General features: G+C 40.5%; 2 protein-coding genes across 2 annotated transcripts; both read right to left on the reverse strand.

The window, feature by feature from the left end:
• Positions 1 to 355: 355 nt before the first annotated feature.
• mrc1a (mannose receptor, C type 1a) lies at positions 356 to 11,887 on the reverse strand. The gene is made up of 30 exons (XM_051411061.1): positions 11,702 to 11,887; positions 11,173 to 11,574; positions 9,999 to 10,172; positions 9,400 to 9,555; positions 9,206 to 9,319; positions 8,868 to 9,008; positions 8,552 to 8,734; positions 7,830 to 7,987; positions 7,608 to 7,724; positions 7,401 to 7,516; positions 7,042 to 7,190; positions 6,324 to 6,523; positions 6,119 to 6,234; positions 5,953 to 6,031; positions 5,713 to 5,857; positions 5,548 to 5,586; positions 5,067 to 5,230; positions 4,815 to 4,879; positions 4,580 to 4,680; positions 4,342 to 4,481; positions 4,070 to 4,175; positions 3,804 to 3,976; positions 3,091 to 3,196; positions 2,759 to 2,991; positions 2,481 to 2,646; positions 2,232 to 2,384; positions 2,035 to 2,151; positions 1,293 to 1,451; positions 1,181 to 1,213; positions 356 to 1,089 (listed from the first exon to the last, which is right to left on the reverse strand). Exons 1-30 carry the CDS (start codon positions 11,769 to 11,771, stop codon positions 857 to 859), a joined length of 4,308 nt encoding a protein of 1,435 aa, XP_051267021.1. The 5' UTR covers positions 11,772 to 11,887; the 3' UTR covers positions 356 to 856.
• Positions 11,888 to 14,444: 2,557 nt separating this feature from the next.
• Positions 14,445 to 19,257, reverse strand: LOC127369418 (transmembrane protein 236-like). The gene is made up of 4 exons (XM_051410787.1): positions 18,986 to 19,257; positions 18,661 to 18,733; positions 17,739 to 17,862; positions 14,445 to 16,769 (listed from the first exon to the last, which is right to left on the reverse strand). The coding sequence occupies exons 1-4, from the start codon at positions 19,255 to 19,257 to the stop codon at positions 16,072 to 16,074; spliced, it is 1,167 nt and encodes a 388-aa protein (XP_051266747.1). The 3' UTR covers positions 14,445 to 16,071.
• Positions 19,258 to 19,862: the final 605 nt, after the last annotated feature.

Genomic DNA, 19,862 nt, shown 5'->3' on the forward strand with positions numbered 1-19,862 from the left:
TACAAACATTCATGTCCCCCTCAGGGTGACTAATATCAACTTTGTTGACCCCCTGACTTTTAACTGATGACCAAATAAAGTGAGGACTAAGCTCAGCCTCCAGTGCTAATTAGTCAATGTCAGCATGCTAACAGGGTTAGCTAAGACAGTGAACATATAGGCCTACTGTACCTGCAAAACATCAGCAACTTGTCATTGTGCACACATTAGCATGCTGATGTTAGCATTTAGCATGGCTTTGTTTTTCTTCCTAGAAAAACAGTTTTTAGTCACTTTTATATATGTCTTCTGCATCACATCATGGTTAAACACTGTTGCTCTGTTCGTGTTCAGAAGAAAAATGAGAGCAATGCAGTTTGGTTCATTTAATTTCTTTTATTGAGCATCTATTTACAATGTCATAATCCAGAAATAGGCTGATGAGCAGCCCATAAAGCCCCAAATAATAACAAGCAACCCAGTTGAGAAAAACTGGTTAATTGCATTAATAAAACATATTCACCTTTCTTGATTTTAACTGGTGTTTGGTCTACAAATGTCTTTGGTTATGTTGATTGGTAAAAGTAAAAATAATCTGTACACATTTCACAAATCACATAATCATGTAAAATTTGTTAGAGATTGTTCACTTCTATTATCTTGTCCATAATTTGCTTAGTGCAGAGCCAGTGCTTGTATGAATTATTATATAATAATCCAGACTCGTTATCTTTGATCCAGTCCTCTTTAAATGCAAGAACACCCCTGGGTTCGGTTGAGATTCAGTTCCCAGCAAAGTGATCCAAGTTAAAGACTTTAGATTAAAATCTCTGATCATATAATTTCCGTAGTGCTGATTACCACTGATCTTGTGTCTTTAGGCTTGTTCATTCTGCTCTATGTTGGCCACCAGACCCTTGGTGTCTACATGGGCTCGGAGTGGATTGGTGAAGTATAACTTGTTGTCAAAGGTGCTTTCTCCTAATACAGGGGCGGGTATCCGTTTACGGAAGAGTAGGAAGGCACCAAGTCCAACTATGGCGATTACGACTAGTACTATAGCCACAGTGATGCCAGCAGACCCATGAGAAGGTTCTATAATGACGTGGGCTGCAGAGGCAAAACATAAAGAAGTATTAATGGTGACATTACTTGGGTTTTAAACATATTAAATATATACCTTTGATAAAAAATAACTTACCAGCTGCTGGCGGCTTTTCTGTAGGTGTAATAACTGAAAAAAGAGAATAAATACTCTAGTGTAAATGACTGATTGGTCTTTTTAAAACTACATAGCAGCTGATTAAACTTACCTTTGGCTGTTTTGCAGATGTAAGACTTATATCTGCTGCAGGTGTTTGTACTCCACTGTCCACTTTGAGAATTGATGTCTACACATGAGTCTGACTTTGGCATCCCTGTTTTCCAGTTGGTGTAGTCCACAACATTGTTATCGATCCACATCCACTCACCTGAAATAAGTAAGCTTGTTACTTCAATGACCACAGCAGGACCCGGACTCAGAAAACTTTAGTCTGTACCTTCCATGTATTGTCAGTACATGATAAAGGTTGTAAACAAGACTCACCTCTGGTCTGGAGGTATTTTAAGAATATTTAAAGACCTGTTCTCCTTCTTGCTACTCTATTTCCTAATCCAAAGAAAGATGGTGTTGTATAGAATTGTAATACTTAATATACAATGTTCTTAAGAATGGTAAATAATAATAAATCAGAAGTGATCGGTATCAGCCGATACTGCTTCTAGTGACCAATGATTGGCCTTGGAAGAAAGGACCATTGTTCGTGTATCAGAAGGTTGAGTTAGTCAGAATTACAGTACAGAATAATAAATAAAAATTTAATTTAGATGTTATTCTTTCTAACATAAACCTTGGATGGTTCAGATGCTTATTATAGAAAAACTTACTCACTTTACATCTTTTGTATGCTTTATTTTAGTGTAGCTGTGAAGTATGTAACTGGGACAGCGTTCAACTTCTTTTTGAATTGTTAGACACTGAGGCTGAATTCAACTTTGGTAAGCCATGCTCACCTTCATGAGTCTTGTAGAGGCCGATCCAGAAGGACTTGGCACTGTCCTGTAGAAGCTCCAGGTTCTGTTGGATAAACGCACCCTCCAGAGGGTCCTCAATACTCACCAGAGAAGCACCTGACGAGCCACAATAGCAAAATGTCAAGAATTCATACATGCAAATTATAATTTATTTGTGGAAATTCTTTATAACGTACCCATTTTCAGACATTCAACTGAGGCATGGGCCCAGTTGTCCACCAATGAGCTGAGGAAGGAATAACAATGGCCTCTAAAAGGTATCCAGGTTTTTCGCTTTTTTGGTCCGGGACAGTTTCCTGGGAGTTGTGGGGGCTCTGTGGGTGCTATGTCTGAAAAAGAGACACGAGATCGCACGGCTAACCATCTAACCCCACAGTTTGGTTAAGCGTAGTATAGTGCAAGAGAACAAACAGGAATTGTCTGACCTGGTGACTTCTTGCAAAGGGAATAGTGGGTATCGGTACATGGTGCAGTCTTCCATTTTCTGTCCACATCCATATACACACAGCCGTAGTTATTTTTAGGCTCATTTGTGCCCCATTTGGTAAAAGACAGAGGCCAGTTATCAACCCACTTGAAACGCCCACCAGTCTGAAAAAGAAAAACTTGCATTAGTGGAAGTTTATACGGAGCTAGAAGGTCCTTGTCTCAATTTAAAGCCTTGTCTGAATTACTGGTATTCAATAACAGGTAGGTCCTTTACCACATTGCTGTTAAGGCCAATCCACACAGGCTCGTTGAACTTGGATATCTGCAAGGTGATGTACGCCTGGCTCACAGGATTCAGGATACTGGCCATATCTGCGTCGTCTGCTTGGCACTGCCTCCTCGCCTCATCCCATCTCATCTTCTGGGCCACCAGTTTGTAGGAGTCATTGCCAAGTTTGTGAAAAGCTTTTGGTGACATAGTTGTGGGTGGGACTACAATCTGAGAATCTTTGTAAACAAGAAACGACAAAATCATTCAGCTGAAAAAGCTAATAATTGATAACTGTCCAAGTCATGATAATGTGACCTTGCTATTATCTTACTCACCAATGTTTCTTTTGCAGATGAAACTGTGTTTTGAGTTACAGTCTTCCACCTTCCAGAATCCAGTTATTTTGGAGGTGCCGCCTACCATCATCACACAGTCGTAACTCTTATCAGGCAGAAAAAGGCACATTAGCCACATTATAGGAGTCACAAGCCAAACATGTGTTTAATCTTTAGCAGTGCATTGCATTTGATAATATTTCCATGCTTTTTTTTAATGCAAAATCTTAATCTATAGTGGGTAAATAAATAAATACAATATTTACTTATGAAATGTAGTGAAAAAAAACGTAAAACTTCAATTAAAAGCAGAGTTCCAATTAGAGGCAGGTCCCCTTTACTAGCCTGGTGTGGCTACATATTGTGACAAATAAACGCAGTTCTCAATTTGAGGCCTGGTCTGGATTTCATAGAAAAATTATTTTGGCTGTATAAAATGTCTTAACCCTTTGTCAACATGGACGTGAAACACATAATTAAAGTGAGGAGTTAGATTCTCCACAATTCAGTCGTTCAGTTCATTTTAATGAAACCATGAGCACCAAAAGATCATCAAATGATCAAACAAATCATTTGAAAATGATTTGTTTGAAGTAATATTCATACGTTTTTTTTTCCTAGTCTTTTGCAAAAGAAAGTCCTGTCCCTGTAGACGCCTGTTCCAGATAATTAATTGAAGTTTTACTCGACATTAAATTTGATGTTGAAATTACCTCATCAGAAAACATATATCTATCATCAACCGCTGTTGATGGATGCCCTTTGGCCCAGTTGGTGTATGAAATGCCTCTGCCGTCTGTCCACACGAAGTGCATCTCCCAGTTGACATCATTCATGCCGATCCATAAATCTTCATTGTATCTCAACATCTGTGTTGTTAGGAATGCTAGAACGGAAAAAACAACTTCTTCTGTAAATTCAGTTTTTTTTTCATACTTCATACAAGAAATATTAGCAACACGTCGCTCATATTGCTCACCTTGTTCTTTCTCGCTGAGGATAGAAACCAGATTTCCTCCCTGGTTTATGCAGTGAGTCCTGGCCTCCTGCCACGTCATTTTGTCATTCCCCACAAATTTGTAGCACTGTGTAAAGAAGAGGAATTAGTAATGTGTGTTAGAATAACAAGCAGTTAACAGTAAGCAACTAGTGTAAAAAAATATATTTTTTCCAGACAACAGATTTAAATACCTACATCTGGGAGTTTAAATCACACTATGCAAGTAGGGGTAAACATTTTGATATCATTACCTTTCCTTGGAAAGCCAGCCACTCTGGTGCACATCCTCCTGAAGGAATAGTGGTTGGGGCCATTGTTGCATTGATAAAACTGCTGCTTCTTTTGCAAATAGAGGGTAGCTCTATACCACAGTTAATGTCATTCCAGTATCCTATATGTGCAGAGTTTACATTGAACAATGAAAGAAATTATAAGGCTGGGTTTAGTTAATATTTCTGAAAACAACAGAGTATGGAGGATGTGACTCACCCATGCTCTTGTACATAGTCACACAGTTTTCATCATTATTAGCAAAGTTGGGCTCATTATGCTCCCATGCAGTGTATGTTACAGGGGTGCCATCCAACCAGCTGAAAATAGAAAGAACATACTGAGCAAGACGCCACTAATAAACAAAAGTCTGTACAACATCTGTATCATCTGTGATACATAATGGGAAGTGGCCAGTTTACCTAGTATTGTGCCTAAAACATGTTTGATTTACCTAAATGATTTATCCAAATTCACTGTCATGCCAATGTAGTACTGCCCTTCTGAGCCTTTTGTTATCTGTTGGAACACAATGGTGAAAGAGATGTTACATTGAGGTTAAACCAAAAATAATTCTCACACATATGGTTTTCAGTACTTATACTACAACAAACAGATTAGATGTTTGAGGACATTTTATTATTTTGAACTTCAACGGTCAACATTTTTGTCGCTTTGGAAAAAAATAACATTCAGGGTTTCTTGCCTGTTTCCAAAGGAACTTCCTCTCACTCTCCCCTGTGATGACCGCAAGTTCACCAAAGCCCTTTTTGCAGAAGACTCTAGCTTCTTCCATAGCTAGTTTGTCTGAGTTGATGAGATACTGTGTGTCATTGTATATAAGCCAGCCATCTTCTGTGGTGTTGTATACTGTAAAGGATACAAACTGTTATCAGGTGTTAGGGACTGATGGAAGCTCTGTGAGGCAGTACGTACACACAGCGATGCTTTAGGCTAAATGCTCATGTCAGCATGGTAACATAAGCACGGTGACGAAGATAATATGCCGATAAAATGTTATATATGTGGTATATAAGGTATAATGTTTACCTTTTTTGTTAGCAGATGCTAAAATTTGATAATTATCACTAAACACAAAGTGCAGCTAAGACTGATGGGAATGTAGAGGACACATTTTGAGATGACATGAAATGAAGGAAAGATCTTTTAGGACAACTGAAACTTACCTGGTGCAACTATGACAGGCTCAGGTTTGGGAGTCACACCTGAAAGTATAAGAACAATGAAGGTCTTAACAGCAGGACAAAGCTATAATTTTCACATCACATAACTACTTTGGACTAATGGCTCTATGTGAACTGGAGCTCCATTATGAGACTGGTCGGTGTTACCTTTGCGTATCTGGCAGATCCAGTTATTGTAGGCCTCACAGTGCCGATCATTCCAGTGCCGTCCGTAGTAAAACTGGAGTTCTGCACAGTGTTCGTTGTCATTGTGGTTGTTTGGTTCACCATAGCCCCAGTTCTCAAAGTCGGACTAGCTCACAGGTTTTGGAAATACACATAATTAGGCCAGGGTTGAGAATGACAGTGAGTTAAACTTTTTTGTGACAACAATGAGGTGCTACATACAGCCGATCCATCACTCCAGACAAAACCTTTATTGGTACCCAGGCTGAAGCCAATCCAAGCTGCGTCAAAGGAATGAAACCTTTATAACAGCAGAAAAAACAGTTACTTGAATGGTTGAGTAGCATATTATAAATTCTGACATTTACAAACTATTAAGCCAACATACGGAGCGTTGTTCAGGTCCTGCATACTGTGTATGCTCATCAGATCCCCACCAATGGCCCTGCAGAAGTCCTGCGCTTCATTCCAAGTCTTCCTAAGGGCCTTTGCTTTTTTGTAAAGCTTATAATGAATAAAAAAGAAATAATGTGTGAGTTTCATGTACTTAAAATCGAATAGATTTCACAGATTAGTCCAGTTTGTCCTCCTACTTTGTAGCAGACGTTCCTTTTGGCAGCAGGGGTCCAGCCACTCTCGCAGCTCAGGGCTGGGGTGGTGGGCGGCACTGTTGTCACTTGCACACCCTCTGCTGGTTTCTTGCATATGTACTTCTCCTTGTTGCTGCAGCTGACAACATCCCATAATCCAGCAAAAACCCCGGTTGTCATGGCAACGCATCCTTGTTTTCTGTCTTTTATTAAACACACCAAAGGAAATGGGAAACATATAGATAAACGGAGCTCAAAGATTTAAAGATTGCGACCAAATAGTACAATGAAGGCATGTGTTATGTGGTAAATAATGAACGTTGGTGAAGATAAAACAAAGATATACAACAATAAATGACCAACAATCTATAGCCAGTATTTTTTTGTTTGCATGACAACATTTACTGGTTAGCACTAAACACAAACTACAGGTGAGGCTGATGGGGAATGTCATTAGTTTTGTAGTTGTTTGGTATTTGACACATTTAGTTTTTCACCGAATGATGATGATGAAAAATTAAGGAATCAAGGTTATTACAAGTCATCCAACATGACTGTAAGTTCATGTCCAATAATTATTTCAGTGTTGACCGAAATTATGGACTGACCGACCACAGAGCCATGTTGCTACCAAACATACTGTCTCATGACTCTTCCCATCCATTCAAAATGTATACTTGTACAGTACATATAAGAAGAGATAAAGACAAGTGTGCTGTACCTGGCATGCCCACATTGAAATTAGTAAATGTGACTTTTCTTCTGGTCGTCCACTTGAAAGTGCTTCTGTCGTCTGTGTTGGAAAGACCTGTCCAGAAATACTTCTCTGGTCTCAAACCCACCAAACTGACCAAGAGTGCATTCTCATACCTGCATGAAAAAATAAAAAAGAGAAAAGGGATGAGCAATAAAATTACTTAAAAATAAATCCTGAGATTTATTTCCATTAAAAACACAGTAAAGCTTAAAAATGCATTTAAAGTTAATACCAAACTTAATAAAAACAAGTGTTTTCGCTATTTTTAATGTTTGAAATATGGGAATATTTTACATAAACATGACATAAATAAGAAAATATACCTATCAGCCACATCCACTAGGTAAGCACCAGCCTCTGAGCATGCCCGCTTTGCATCATCAAAGGTTTTTGTCTCAGATCCAATATTGTAACAATAAAAACCAAACCTGATTGAGCCCTTGAGAAGATACAAAAAACATACTGTGAGACCACATCTGATAAAGACTTTGTTGTATAATTACACTCATTATATAAATTACATCACTCACTAGCTTGCATCCCGGGTTGACTTCCTCTTGGGTGCCTTCACCTAGTTTAGTGGAGGCCTTCTTCTTACAAATGTATCCATACGTCTTCTCACACATGTGGTCAGCCCACCTCCCGTCCTGTATGAGCCACATACAGAAGAAAAGGCCGCTTGTATTGTCATTGCATTCATCAACTACATTTTATTTTTCCCTTTTTTGCATTTAGGCAGTTGTCGGTGTTACCTTTCCTTTGATGAGGACACAGTCTTCCTGGAGGTTGGTGGCATGAGAAGGCTCACCGGTCTGCCACTGGGTGAAGGTAACGTGGGAGTGATCGGACCACTCAAACAGCATCTGGTTCCTCTGATCATTCAACCCAATCCAGAGCACATCTGTCGGTACTGGGGGTTTTAAATGCGTATGTGTAGATGTTAGTGTGGTCATGGAGTACAGTTTCTAGAGCCAGCAGCCCATTAGCTTAGCTTAGCACAAAGACTGGAAGCAGAGGGAAACAGCTAGCCTGGCTCTGTCCGAAGGGTGATATAATCGACCTACCAGCACCTCTAAAGCTCACCAACAGACAAGCCAGCCAAAGTATAAAGACATTATCCCCCGTAAAAACCACAACATGTCATTTTTACTCTTTGGTCTTTGTGCGGATTAAACAAACAAGCTTAAGAGGTTTTGGTAGGTAGATGTTTTTTACTTTTGGACACAGCCAGGGTAGCTCCTCCTCCCTGTTACGAGTCTTTATGCTAAGTAGCGAATGGATATTGCCTCATGTGTACCGAGCAAATATAAATATAAAAAAAAAAAAATTACAAAGTAATCTTTCTACACATTTGGAGTATTTAATATTCTCCATCTTATGTCACACAAAGCTTTCCAAAATCCTCACTTTTAGCATAGATGATGGTTATAAAAACCAAGAAATCACTGGAAAAAATAACTTATTGCACACTCACAGTATCCAGATTGAGATATTATGAAGCTCTGCTCTTCTATATTGTGTATGCTGGCCAAATCTCCGCCCTCTTTGTGACAAGCAGCCAAAGCGTCCCTCCACATTATTTTATTCCTCTCCAGGTAGTAACAGTTGCCTGCATATGGTACCCAGTGACTGGGGCAGAAGCTGGGATGGTCTTTGTCTGTAGATAGAGACCATAAGAGGCGAGAATGAAGACTCTCTCGACAGATTCTGATAATTTGGAATTACATTATTATTATTATTATTATTATTATTATTATTATTATTATTATTATTATTATTATTATTATAACTTGGTGGTGGAGGCAGACTGGTAGAGTTTCCTTTGCGACAAATGTAACCAAGTTTCTTGGTGCAGGCGCTGCTCTCCCATTTTGAGGCTTTTCCAGCATTTAGGGTTGCACAGTTAAGCCCGGGTTCTGATGAGGGATGACCTATTGGAAACATAAATCCATGTATTATTAGTTTTTAATGGATTCATGAGAGCATTTGTAACACCAGTTGCTACAATTGTAAATATTCAGTCACGGGTTCATTTGATAATTTAAAAGGTTTAGTGTTGTTATCATGCAGCCAGTAAAAACACAACATACAACACTCCAGTCACAGTATATGACATGTCTACACTAACCTGGGGCCCAGTTTAAATATCTGAATGGGTTTCCGTTGCTCCACTGCCAGCCGCTCTCAAAATCCAAGCTGTTCAGTCCAATCCACAGGGACGTTCCCAAAAAATTTGTCAGCCCTGTGCACATCATAATGCAATTAATGTTCAATAATGTTGACTGTGGAATATTGATTACTAACACAAGGCTGGCTTTGTACCTGAGATGTATGACTGTTCGTGTAGCTCTACAATGCTGAGGAGGTCGGCTCCCTGCTGCTGGCAGCTCTTCCTGGCCTGATGCCAGTTCAACACTGACTGTGCGTTCCTCTGATACTGAACCCCTGTGACCGGGTCGGTGTCCCATCCTGAGGTTGCTGTATTACGGTAGAGATACAAGGTACTACAAAATTATAAAACCGAGAGAAATGGTTTACTTCATGGTGTAAAAGTACCGTAAAACCGGTTTTAAATTTAAAAGACAATAAATGTTTTGAGAAACATCTACGTTTCATGAAAAAACTACAGTAAAAGTGAGCTCGCTTTCTTTTTCTGTCCCTTTCCTGCCCTAGTTTTAGAGCAGCGTCAGAGGAAAGAGGTCTGTGAGAAGAGGATAACAAGGACAGTGCTGTGTTGACAACTCATGGGAGGAAGTTGGTAGTGTTGTTCTGCTGGGGAGGATGAGGGGTGTCAGAAACAAGACCTGTCAGCACTGACCTCTTCCATGATAGCACTCAGAAAAATTACAAACAAGATAATTCTTCACAGTCTCTTTAGGAATGCTGATCACTATACATGTGAAATGGTTGATGGCATTTACCTTTGGTGGGACAAAAGCCCCACTTTTTCTCTTTATCGTAGTCTCTCTCTGTTGCACACCACAGTTGTCCATCTGAGCGACCATCCTTTGTACATTCAGCGTACCACTTCTCCATAAACTTGAACGGGAACTGACAAGGTCCTCCGAAGGCATTGCCCCCTATCGTGAAAATCTCTGAGGAGACACAGAAAATGAATATAAAGACAATCAAACATTTGTTTAGCAAAATAAAACAAGCAAAGTGACCTCTAATATTAAGCGACAAGGCCAAGGTTGCAGTTCCAGTTCACCCTAAAGGTGTTAAAGGATGGAAGTCCTGGGGTAATGGAAGTTGTTCCACACCAAACTTAGAAAACAATTTCTTTATGGACCTTACTTTATGCACAGGATACATAAAGTCCATGTTGAAAAAAAGGTTCCCTACCCAAACAAATTTGGAAGCACATTATCATCTACTATCGCATAGACTATCATTGTAGTGATATTTAATGGCTGGTGTACCAATTTACGATGTATTTGGCTGCCCATACTGAAGCCTTTTCTGAAGCCTGCTCTTGACATAGACTCTCTACTGTAGCATGAGTTCTTAGATTGCTCTAATTTACAGAAAGTTTAATTGAGTTGCAAATGGGTTCAAGTCCAACAGTCAGACTGTGGTTTTGCCAGAATCCCATTGCTGCCCTGAGAAGATCAGCGACCCACTGTCCCCGGGTGCCTCAAATGCATTTTAATATTATTTGTGACACATTGTAAATTGTGGCAAACTGGACAATAAAATGTCAGCAAGCATTGGCTTATTTATTATCCCTAACCCTAGCGTACTGTATCTTCTGGTGAGGAACTTTGTCCACACTATGAGTGTAGGGTTTTTCACAGCTAAGCTAAATAAGCATCAGTCATTTATCAGATTAGGACCACAACCTGCTCTTTTAGTAAATTGGAGTCAGAATAAAAGCTATTACACGCCAAACTGGAGCTTACAAATTACAATTTGCTGATTATAGTACTTGTCAAAAATCTTTACTTTATTGAGAACAATCTCCATCTCAACAAACACTATTGTAGTACTTTCTGAAACACCCTTACAACCTTTCTAAAAAACTGCAGCTCCAGTTTAGATTCTTTGTTATACGCTCTTGGCCCTTTCAATCAATCATGTGCCCACATTTCCTACCTTGAAACCCTTTTGAACAAAGGTCACCCCGGGTGCCAAATGTCCTCCAGCGACTCCAGAGCCCTGAGCCTTTGTAGATCATTATGTTCCTCTCATTGCGGTTGCCCCAGTTTAAGTGCAGGTCCTGGTCTTTTAGGCCAAAGATGGTCTCATTCTTGCACTGCCAGTGTTGGAGGACATTATCCTCATCACATTCATAGAGGATCACCTTCACCCAGTCTTTAATTTCTGTGGCCCCCATGCAGAGCTTGAGGGACAGACTGAGGATGCGCGATTCGGAGGCCCAACGAAACTGCTGCTCTTTGGCATGAGGATCGCAGGGGGCCACCGTCATCGAGGTGGCACTCTCCGCCTTTATGCACTTGTTGTGGTTCTCGTTGTAGATCAGGAAGGAGCCACTGTCTGGAGCAGAACAGAACAGGTTCAGTAGCACATCTCAATTGACAGTTTAAATTTACTACATGATTATTCTCCTAATTTTACTCACAGCGGAGTTAAAAAGACAAAAAAATGTGTCAGGTGTACGTACCTATGTCGGCGGTAATGCAGATGACGTGCAGGAGACAGAGGACCACAGCAAGGTTTGAACAGGGTAACATTATCCGTATTGTGTGGTTTGCACTCAGTGGTGGACAAAGTTGTAGGAGAGTTTTCCAGTCATGAGAGAAAGGGTCTGGTGTGTGCTAAGGTGTGTGACATAGAGCAACAATGACACAGAGACATGGTGCTTTCCCCCCTTAATCACACTGATGGATATCCTGTCACATGGGTAGCTAAGGTTGGTCAAACCACAGCAATTTCCACAGATTTTTTTGGCAGAGGAGACAGAGGAAGGCAGGAAGTGGGAAGCGAGCAATATAATCTCACTATTAAGCAAGAAAGTGAAAGTCACTAATGATAGCTTCAAGAAAACTCATACTGTCAGGGTAGGACAATAATTCTATTTTTAATAAATCACAAGGCAAGAGAGGAACCGGATGATGAATTTTGGGGATTAATTTATCCAAGCAGGCTTCAATGTTGCCTTTATCTGAGATTTTTGATCTATTATAAATAGTACTTCAGTCTGTGCTAAATCTGTGCCTGGATAATGAACCCAGACAGCAGGTGTCATTCAGACTGCCTTTGAGGAATTTTCAGGTGTCAGAAGATTTAAGAACACACATCTGGACAGGAATGTGCCAGTTTTATCATTACTAAGTAAATGAGGATTAAATGAGATTTGCAGGACTTTGCTGATGTAGGGGTTTTCGTGGGATACCAGGAGGTCTGGTTGAGGAGTGCACTGATGACACACGTTAGTAGAAAGAGAGGGCTTGAGGAAATCCTGCTTCCTATTGGAGGAAGTGAGTAGAGATTTGACCACTTCGGCCTCATACTGCAGGGATGCCCAGCGATGGTGCTCAGACTAACGGGCTGCAGACAAGTTGGGCATGTGCCTGTGAAATACATACCTTTGTATGGACAATGCTGAATTAAAGATGGAGATGTTGGAGAATCTATCACTACAAGTTGTACAGTATATTCTAATGAAAATATCATGACTGAAACCTTAGACTTACCTTGTCTCTGGTCTGATCATGAGGCTGCAGTTACTGGGTCTAGTTGCTCAGATCAGTGTCTGTTTTCATTCTGCCACTAGGAGTCAGAATTGTTCAAATCCTACACATACTGGCATTAAATTTCCATGATTCTGTGGTCACCAGTCTGGTTTAAAAATGTGCTCCCTTCATCTGTTTAAAGCCCTGTTTTTAAAAAAAAGTTTACAAAAGCATGCAGATCCGAAGGTGATAAATACTGTGTGCTGGACCAAGTTTTCAGACTTCATAATGTCCCCATGAACATTTAACCTGTTATTGACATAATTTAAGTGTTTGTAAATTCATGATGTAAACTTAACGTGCAAATTGCTCACTGAGTGCTTTCTTTCTAATTCATCATGTAAAATTAATAATATTTTAAAAGGGAAAACCAACATTTGAAGTAGTATCTAAGTAACTTTGACTGTGAACGCATTCATTACGCCTCTCAATTTTCAGCATCATCATCATCATTGTCCAAATACGATAAGATAGAACATAAAGTTGATTCTTTTGTTAACAAAACAATTATCTTTACGCATGCAGCAGATAAGGAGAAACATTATCAACACTGTAATGCAATGTAAATTCAACATTCGCTCTCCTTTTACCTGTGTTTTGATTTCCACCAACTCCTGAAGGAAATATCTGGCTTTTTTATCTGCTAAATGCTGGCAATAGGGTTGATAACAGTGGGCCAGGAAACCAAAACATTGATCCAAAATAGGCTGAAAGGGTAAAACTGAAGTGCAAAAGTGGGTAAAGATTCCCTGTGGGTTTCTTTCACATTACACATAGTCATTTGATCCATTGTCAATATAAAAACATAGTGATTAGTGCAGCTTAGAAGAGAGGAGAACATGTATACACAGATTATATCAACAGAATAAGTGAGGTGTAGCATGTACAGAAGAATGATGCAAAATGCAGGCATTTAATAGTTAAGTACAGCACATTATCATGACTCAGTCCAAATACTAATCACACAAGATTAAATATCTGGGTTCTGGTGGGTTAAGGAAAAACAGACAATTGTGACAATATGCTATATTTAAAGTGAATAAATAAACTTAGCAAAGTGATTTTCTTACAATAGTACGTGCTGTGATGCTGTGATGTTGAGTGTAACAACAAGGATCATTATAGAGAACTATCTTATAGTGGAAAGTGGATGTAATATCATGAATACAAGTACAATTTCATGCAAACGACCCAGTAATAATAAGCTTTTTTCACCTTATTATTGTAATTGATTGAATATTTTCTGCCATTTTATCCCTGAATATGTTAATCTTCACAGAAATAGTATGTGTTTTTAGATCAGATTGCACATGTGTAGTGACATTGTGTCTTCTGTCATTGCTTTTTTGCTCTGGACCATTACAGGAAGGGATGTGATGAGCATGTTTTTGCTCAATAATGACGGGAAACCTGTTCTCTTGGGGAGTGATTTGGAAGATATGGGATGAATTCCAGTGTTAAGGGTTTGAATGGAGGCCAAAAAACAAAGAGGTCATCAGGTCAGTACATTGTGCATACATGAGAAATCACACTAGTGAGACTTGTATTTATTGTATTTATATGATTTTCTTTATTAATCTTACCAAAATATATGTATCAATGATACAAACTCACACTTTGTTTTTCTTTTGTGAATATAACTTAGCAAAGAAAAACCTAATATAAACAACATGGATTTATGCTTTTTACATATTCACTGCACTTTATGATGGTAGAAAAAAATCTGCCAAAAAAATCTTTAATTGACATTACAGGTACATTCCCAAAGTGCCATGCTTGGTGAGGGGGAGGGGGGTGTTGAGGGGTAAAAAACTATATTTGAACATAAAGGTAAATACTACACAACACAACAGTCATTTGACATAACGTCCTGTATGGGAAAACATTGCCTAAGAGCTCCCTTTTGGCCTGTGAAAAGTACCATCATGCATTTTAATAAAATATCTCTTCTGTGTCGCACAAATTCATACTTTGGTTGCACTGGCTTTTCTTAAATCCTTTAAGCCTAAAGTTCTTTCAATGAGCTAGTTAGTGATTGCTAAACCAGGTTGGACCGTACTGAAATGATATATTAATCTTATCTACGTAACCTATGTGAATGCTTCTTTGTTCATTTATATATGGAGAAAAATATGTTTCACACACTTTTTAAAGGGTTTTGGGAAGTAAAGAAAACTGGGAGGGTATGATAGTTTGGTCCATGAACTCCATTTGGATAGCATTTGTTTCACTGTGGAGCAGTTTGACTGGTCTGATCACCAGATTGGCCACCGCATTATGGCGCCTGATTTGGTCTGTATCGACCCGTAAGGCCCCAAGTCTGAATGAGTTTTTTAGTCTGCCATACAATTCAAATTGTTACACATAGAAACCTTGCACGCTGAGTCTTATGCAATTTATTACTCTATTTGTTGCATAATTCACAATATGAGACGGAGTCATCGTGCAGTGAGGATGATTCTGTGGTCCTTTCACTTGAAAGCATTAAAAGAAAAAATAGATATTGGGTCTAAGGTGTCAAGAACAAGGAGAGTTTCTCCCCTGCTTCTCTCCACTGGATGTTCATCCGCAGGCTGTCGTCACTCTCTGCCTGTATCTTGCATTTAGCACTACAAGAGGCAGAGTTGTGCCCTCCTCTCTGTCTGTGTGCTTTTCTCATATGACTGGTGCGAAACAATGCAGAAAATCAAACCTGTTCTGGAAATATAATGGCTGACGAAGGTTTTGGATGATGATTGACACAATGTGAGGTCGTATAAAACAGTTTTGGACAAAAAAAATACATACTTGGTGTGCAAAGGCCTTTACTCCTGAAATGACCTTGTGGGTGACCTCTGAGAATGTGACAACCAACCCCGCTCTCCTCTAGCCCATTCATGCATTTCAGAAAGAGTGGGAAAACATCTGGTTATGCTAACCTAACTGTCACTATTTAGCTATTCAGTCTGATGTTATGAGCACAACATTTTGTAATTTGAGGAATATTGTGTTAATTTAAAATCTTCCCAGTTGACATAATGTTAAACAGCCTTCTATTAAGTGCCATCTTATGTAACATTAGTTGTGTCAGCCAACAGTGCATACTAGTAACACACTTTTTCTTTTAATAGCAAATCTCTATGTAAAAATGACATTGTCTGGTAGAACCTGTTAAAATTTAGTGATTCCCCACTTAATAAACACTTGAGTTATACGTAGGTAAAGTTTGAACTTGTGAAGAGCTGGTGCAACCACCTCCTGAACCCTAGTATCCTACTTGTTACTCCTACTATATGTTTAATGTTTCGCTGTCTTGGTCTCAAAAGAACATCCTCTCCGTGTTGAAGACCCTCAGCTTAGTCATGAAGTTGAAGTAGACAAAGGCCAGGCAGACCAACAGGTTCTTCATCAGATAGAGGATGGGTGTGACAAACCCAAAGAAGGCAATGAGGCCAACACGCACAAAGAAGAAGGGTAAGTCCTGCACGGCCACTCCTAGTGAGGAAAGCAGGGGGCTGTGGGGCATGACCACCACACGCAGGCAAGACAGGTAGCTGAAGATATAGATAGGGAACACCCAGCCTGAGTAGTAGACCAGGGGATGTCCTGCCACCCTCACCATCTCCACTGTATCCATCCAGAACATAAAGCTGTCCACAAACACATCTGCTCGGGCGTCGCTGGCACACAGGATCCTCAGTGGACCCGTGTAGGCGTACGGAGGTATGCGGTACGCTGTGGTGCTCGCTGATCGTGAGCTCAATCCAGAGATGCTAAATGGTCTCCCGGGATTACCTGGAATCCCTGGGACTGTCCCGTTGGTCTCTGGTTGAGCCCCTGCTCCATTCTGGTTCCTGTCATTGAGCTGGGTTGCTCCCGGTGGCGTGGGAGCTGGCACAGCTGGCCTGGGCACAGCTGGCCCCGGCACAGCTGGAGAGACAGGTGTTACTGGTGTTACCTGTTCCACATGTGTGAGGACAGTGGAGGGGATGTCAGCATCCCTCTCCATGTCATTAGCTGGGGAGAGGAAAGGGAAACAAGGTTATGTCTGAAATTAGTCAGTGTTTCACTATTATATAGGATGTTTTTGGATCAATATAAGTGGTGCACCAATGTCTATGTTGCATTTTATTGTTCTAGATGTTTATGGTTGTGCTAATTTAACTACTATATATACTGTACACTTAATCTACAGCAATGCATCATATTCTGTAAGATCACACCTATCTCTAAACAGTAAACTTTTCTCAAAAACCGACCTCTTTTTAGCTTTGTGACAATGCATTTTCCAGCTAATTTCAAGAGGGGGTTTAAATAGTTTAGCTTAAGAAGTAGAAGATGTTTCTCAACCCATAAAGGAACTTCTTCCTTCAGTTTATCACAAACATTAACACTCAAAACTACCAATTTTGGGGACATATGGGTTTTACTGGTCAGGAAAGGTGAGAAATAGCAACTAAAGCTATTTAAATAAAGTACAATATGTGCGTCAGGGATGTAGTGGAGTAAAGTTAGATAAAATGGAAATACTCAAGTTAAAGTACCCCAAATAGCACTTAAATAAATATACTTTACATTCCACCACTGCAGCTGTCAATAAGAAGTCCCAAAGGGCTTTGGATTTTCCAAGGAATCCTACATGAACAGTGTTATACTCAAACCACCTCGATGCCTCCCTTTATGAAAACATAGCTGATGTTTTGTCGATTCAGCACTGTATTACAAGAAGTGGCTAAAAAATGTCCTGCTCATTTCCTCAGTTGCACCAATATTCTTTAACTGCAGGCACGGCGCCAAAGAATAAGAAGCTCAAAATGGTTCACTAAATTGTTCTGGATATACGATATAAAGAGCTGTTAGCTGTATTTGTTGCCTCAGAGTTCCCGCAATGTAAAGCCGGCCTGGTATCACTATAGAAGTTGGCAGAGGAAAGTTCAGGATCTATAGCACTCAGTGAGTGATTTGTATAACGTGTGCAGTGCTCACCGTGGCCAGTCAGTCTGCAGTAGCGTATCCTCTCCACAACGTCAATACAGATGAGAGAGAAGAGAACTAGCGATACAGGGAGCTCCGTGAATGTGTCATTTTTCATGTTGTTATTTATCTGAACCTGGGCAAACAGCCAGAAAAGCATTAGTTCAATTACTTAATTCTTAAAAACTTAACTCAATATAGATCCCATCAGTTTACCTCAACAATAACGGACCTTTGCACCAAGCATTTACATATACGTTTCTGCCCTCTTGTACTGGGTTTGTGGGCCAAATCACTTGCAGCTCTGATATTTGCCTGAGTCAGGACTTCATACCAACAGGACACAGAACAAAGCAGGCAAGCTGGTCATCTTAGCAGAATTTATGGCTCTTATGTAAAAGACACCAGATAAGCAAGGGCCAAAAGGTCAACTAGGGCTCTAGAAAGGGCCACATAAAACAGCAAATAGGACCTGGGCTACAGCCAGTAAGGAAGTGAAAATGTGCCTCATGGACAGATGATTTGACAAGGGCAGCTTGGACAGGAAGAGGAACCAAGCTGCTTATCAGTAGCTCCTTATCCATAAGGCTGGATATTCCTCCCCTGAGAACCAAAGGATTCCTCGCAAATCATCACCTTTATTCCATTCCTCACACCAATTACACTCACCTACAAAGCTTTTTTTTTTTTTTTATCATTTTGGTCCCAAATGTAAAGTCGTAGTGAGTATTTTAAGTATTATTTTTAAGTCCCAAGCAACTTCTGTGAATGATAAACACAATCCTCCAAAATAACTACAAAGGAACTACAATTACAGACTGACTCTGGTTACAAATATGGCAACAACGACGGGCCAAAGTTCAGGATCAGAGTAAATATATTGATGTAATGAAACAAATGAAACAAAAAGCACACAATCCACAGCATGTTGTACCTCAGAGCTGGCGATGAGGAAGGCAAAGCAGGGTAATGTTGACAGGATCACATATACGAGGGCCACAGGCCTCCTGATACAAAGACAAAGGAAGGGAAAGACAAAACAGTAAGGAAGGAAGACAAAGGCAGTTGCAGGACTTGCTAACTCATGGTATTCACAAGCCAAGTGCAGTCCAAACTAGCTACAGTCCTGTTCAGACTCAAACCAGCTGGTCAGGTCTCAGGTCAGTGCTGCACCAAGCTGCTGACCACACACAGCTAACAGAGCTGGACCTCCATTTCTGGCTCCCCCTGGCATCAGAGCAAGGGCAGGAGAAACTCACCACTTTTTCCTCCCAATGAGGAACTTCTTCTTCATGAAGACCATGTACTTCAGGGGTACCCAGACCAGCAGGGCAGTGGAGGTCACATAGGCAATGGAGGAGGCCACAATCAACCAGTAGGCCGTGCTGGCGTCGCCGGGGGGCTGCGCCGAGGTTTTGACCTTCGCTACGATGACGGCGAACCTCTGCATGACGATGAAAAGTGGCACACACAGGCCCGCAAACTGCAGCACCTCGCACAGGGCGAACTTCAGCGTCCTCCCTGAGCCCATGCTGTGGTAGCTCAAAAAAAGAAAAAGAAGGGAGGGAGACGGGGGCTGTTGTCGCAGTGAGGCGACCCCTGTCCCTCTCAGGGCTGGTCAGGCCTCGGACCAGTGCATTGTCTGCCACCACTAGCATTTTCCACACACCACAGCCCTGGCTCTCTGCTCACCCAACTGCTTACACTGCACTAGGCATTGTGTACCTTGGTGTGACGGGGATGTGACTGTCCCTTTACTCTCTTTATATTCAGGATAAAAACAAAGTTTGTGTAACTCTGCACCCTGAAGGATATGTGTACACTGCAGGCATGGTTTTGTCTTAAAAACTGTACTTCAGTCAGTGCTTTTGAAGCTCATCAGCCGCAGAGAATAGATGACCTGGCGTGTGTTACATTATGTACTCGGTATTCAACCTGATCAGTCTCCAAGACAAGTGGATTTGATAACACCAACAGTAAAAGCAACATCCAAGGGCAAGTGGCTCTAAAGCAAAAACACATGGTGCCACAGAAAAGCTAAAGGCACTTGCTGCTCCTCTCATATTTATACATCACCATCTAGTGGCCAAATGTGATAACTGTAACATGTATGCAGCTGCACAATGATGTAACAAA

This window comes from Dicentrarchus labrax, unplaced genomic scaffold, assembly GCF_905237075.1.
Source record: "Dicentrarchus labrax unplaced genomic scaffold, dlabrax2021, whole genome shotgun sequence".
Lineage (NCBI taxonomy): Eukaryota > Metazoa > Chordata > Actinopteri > Moronidae > Dicentrarchus > Dicentrarchus labrax.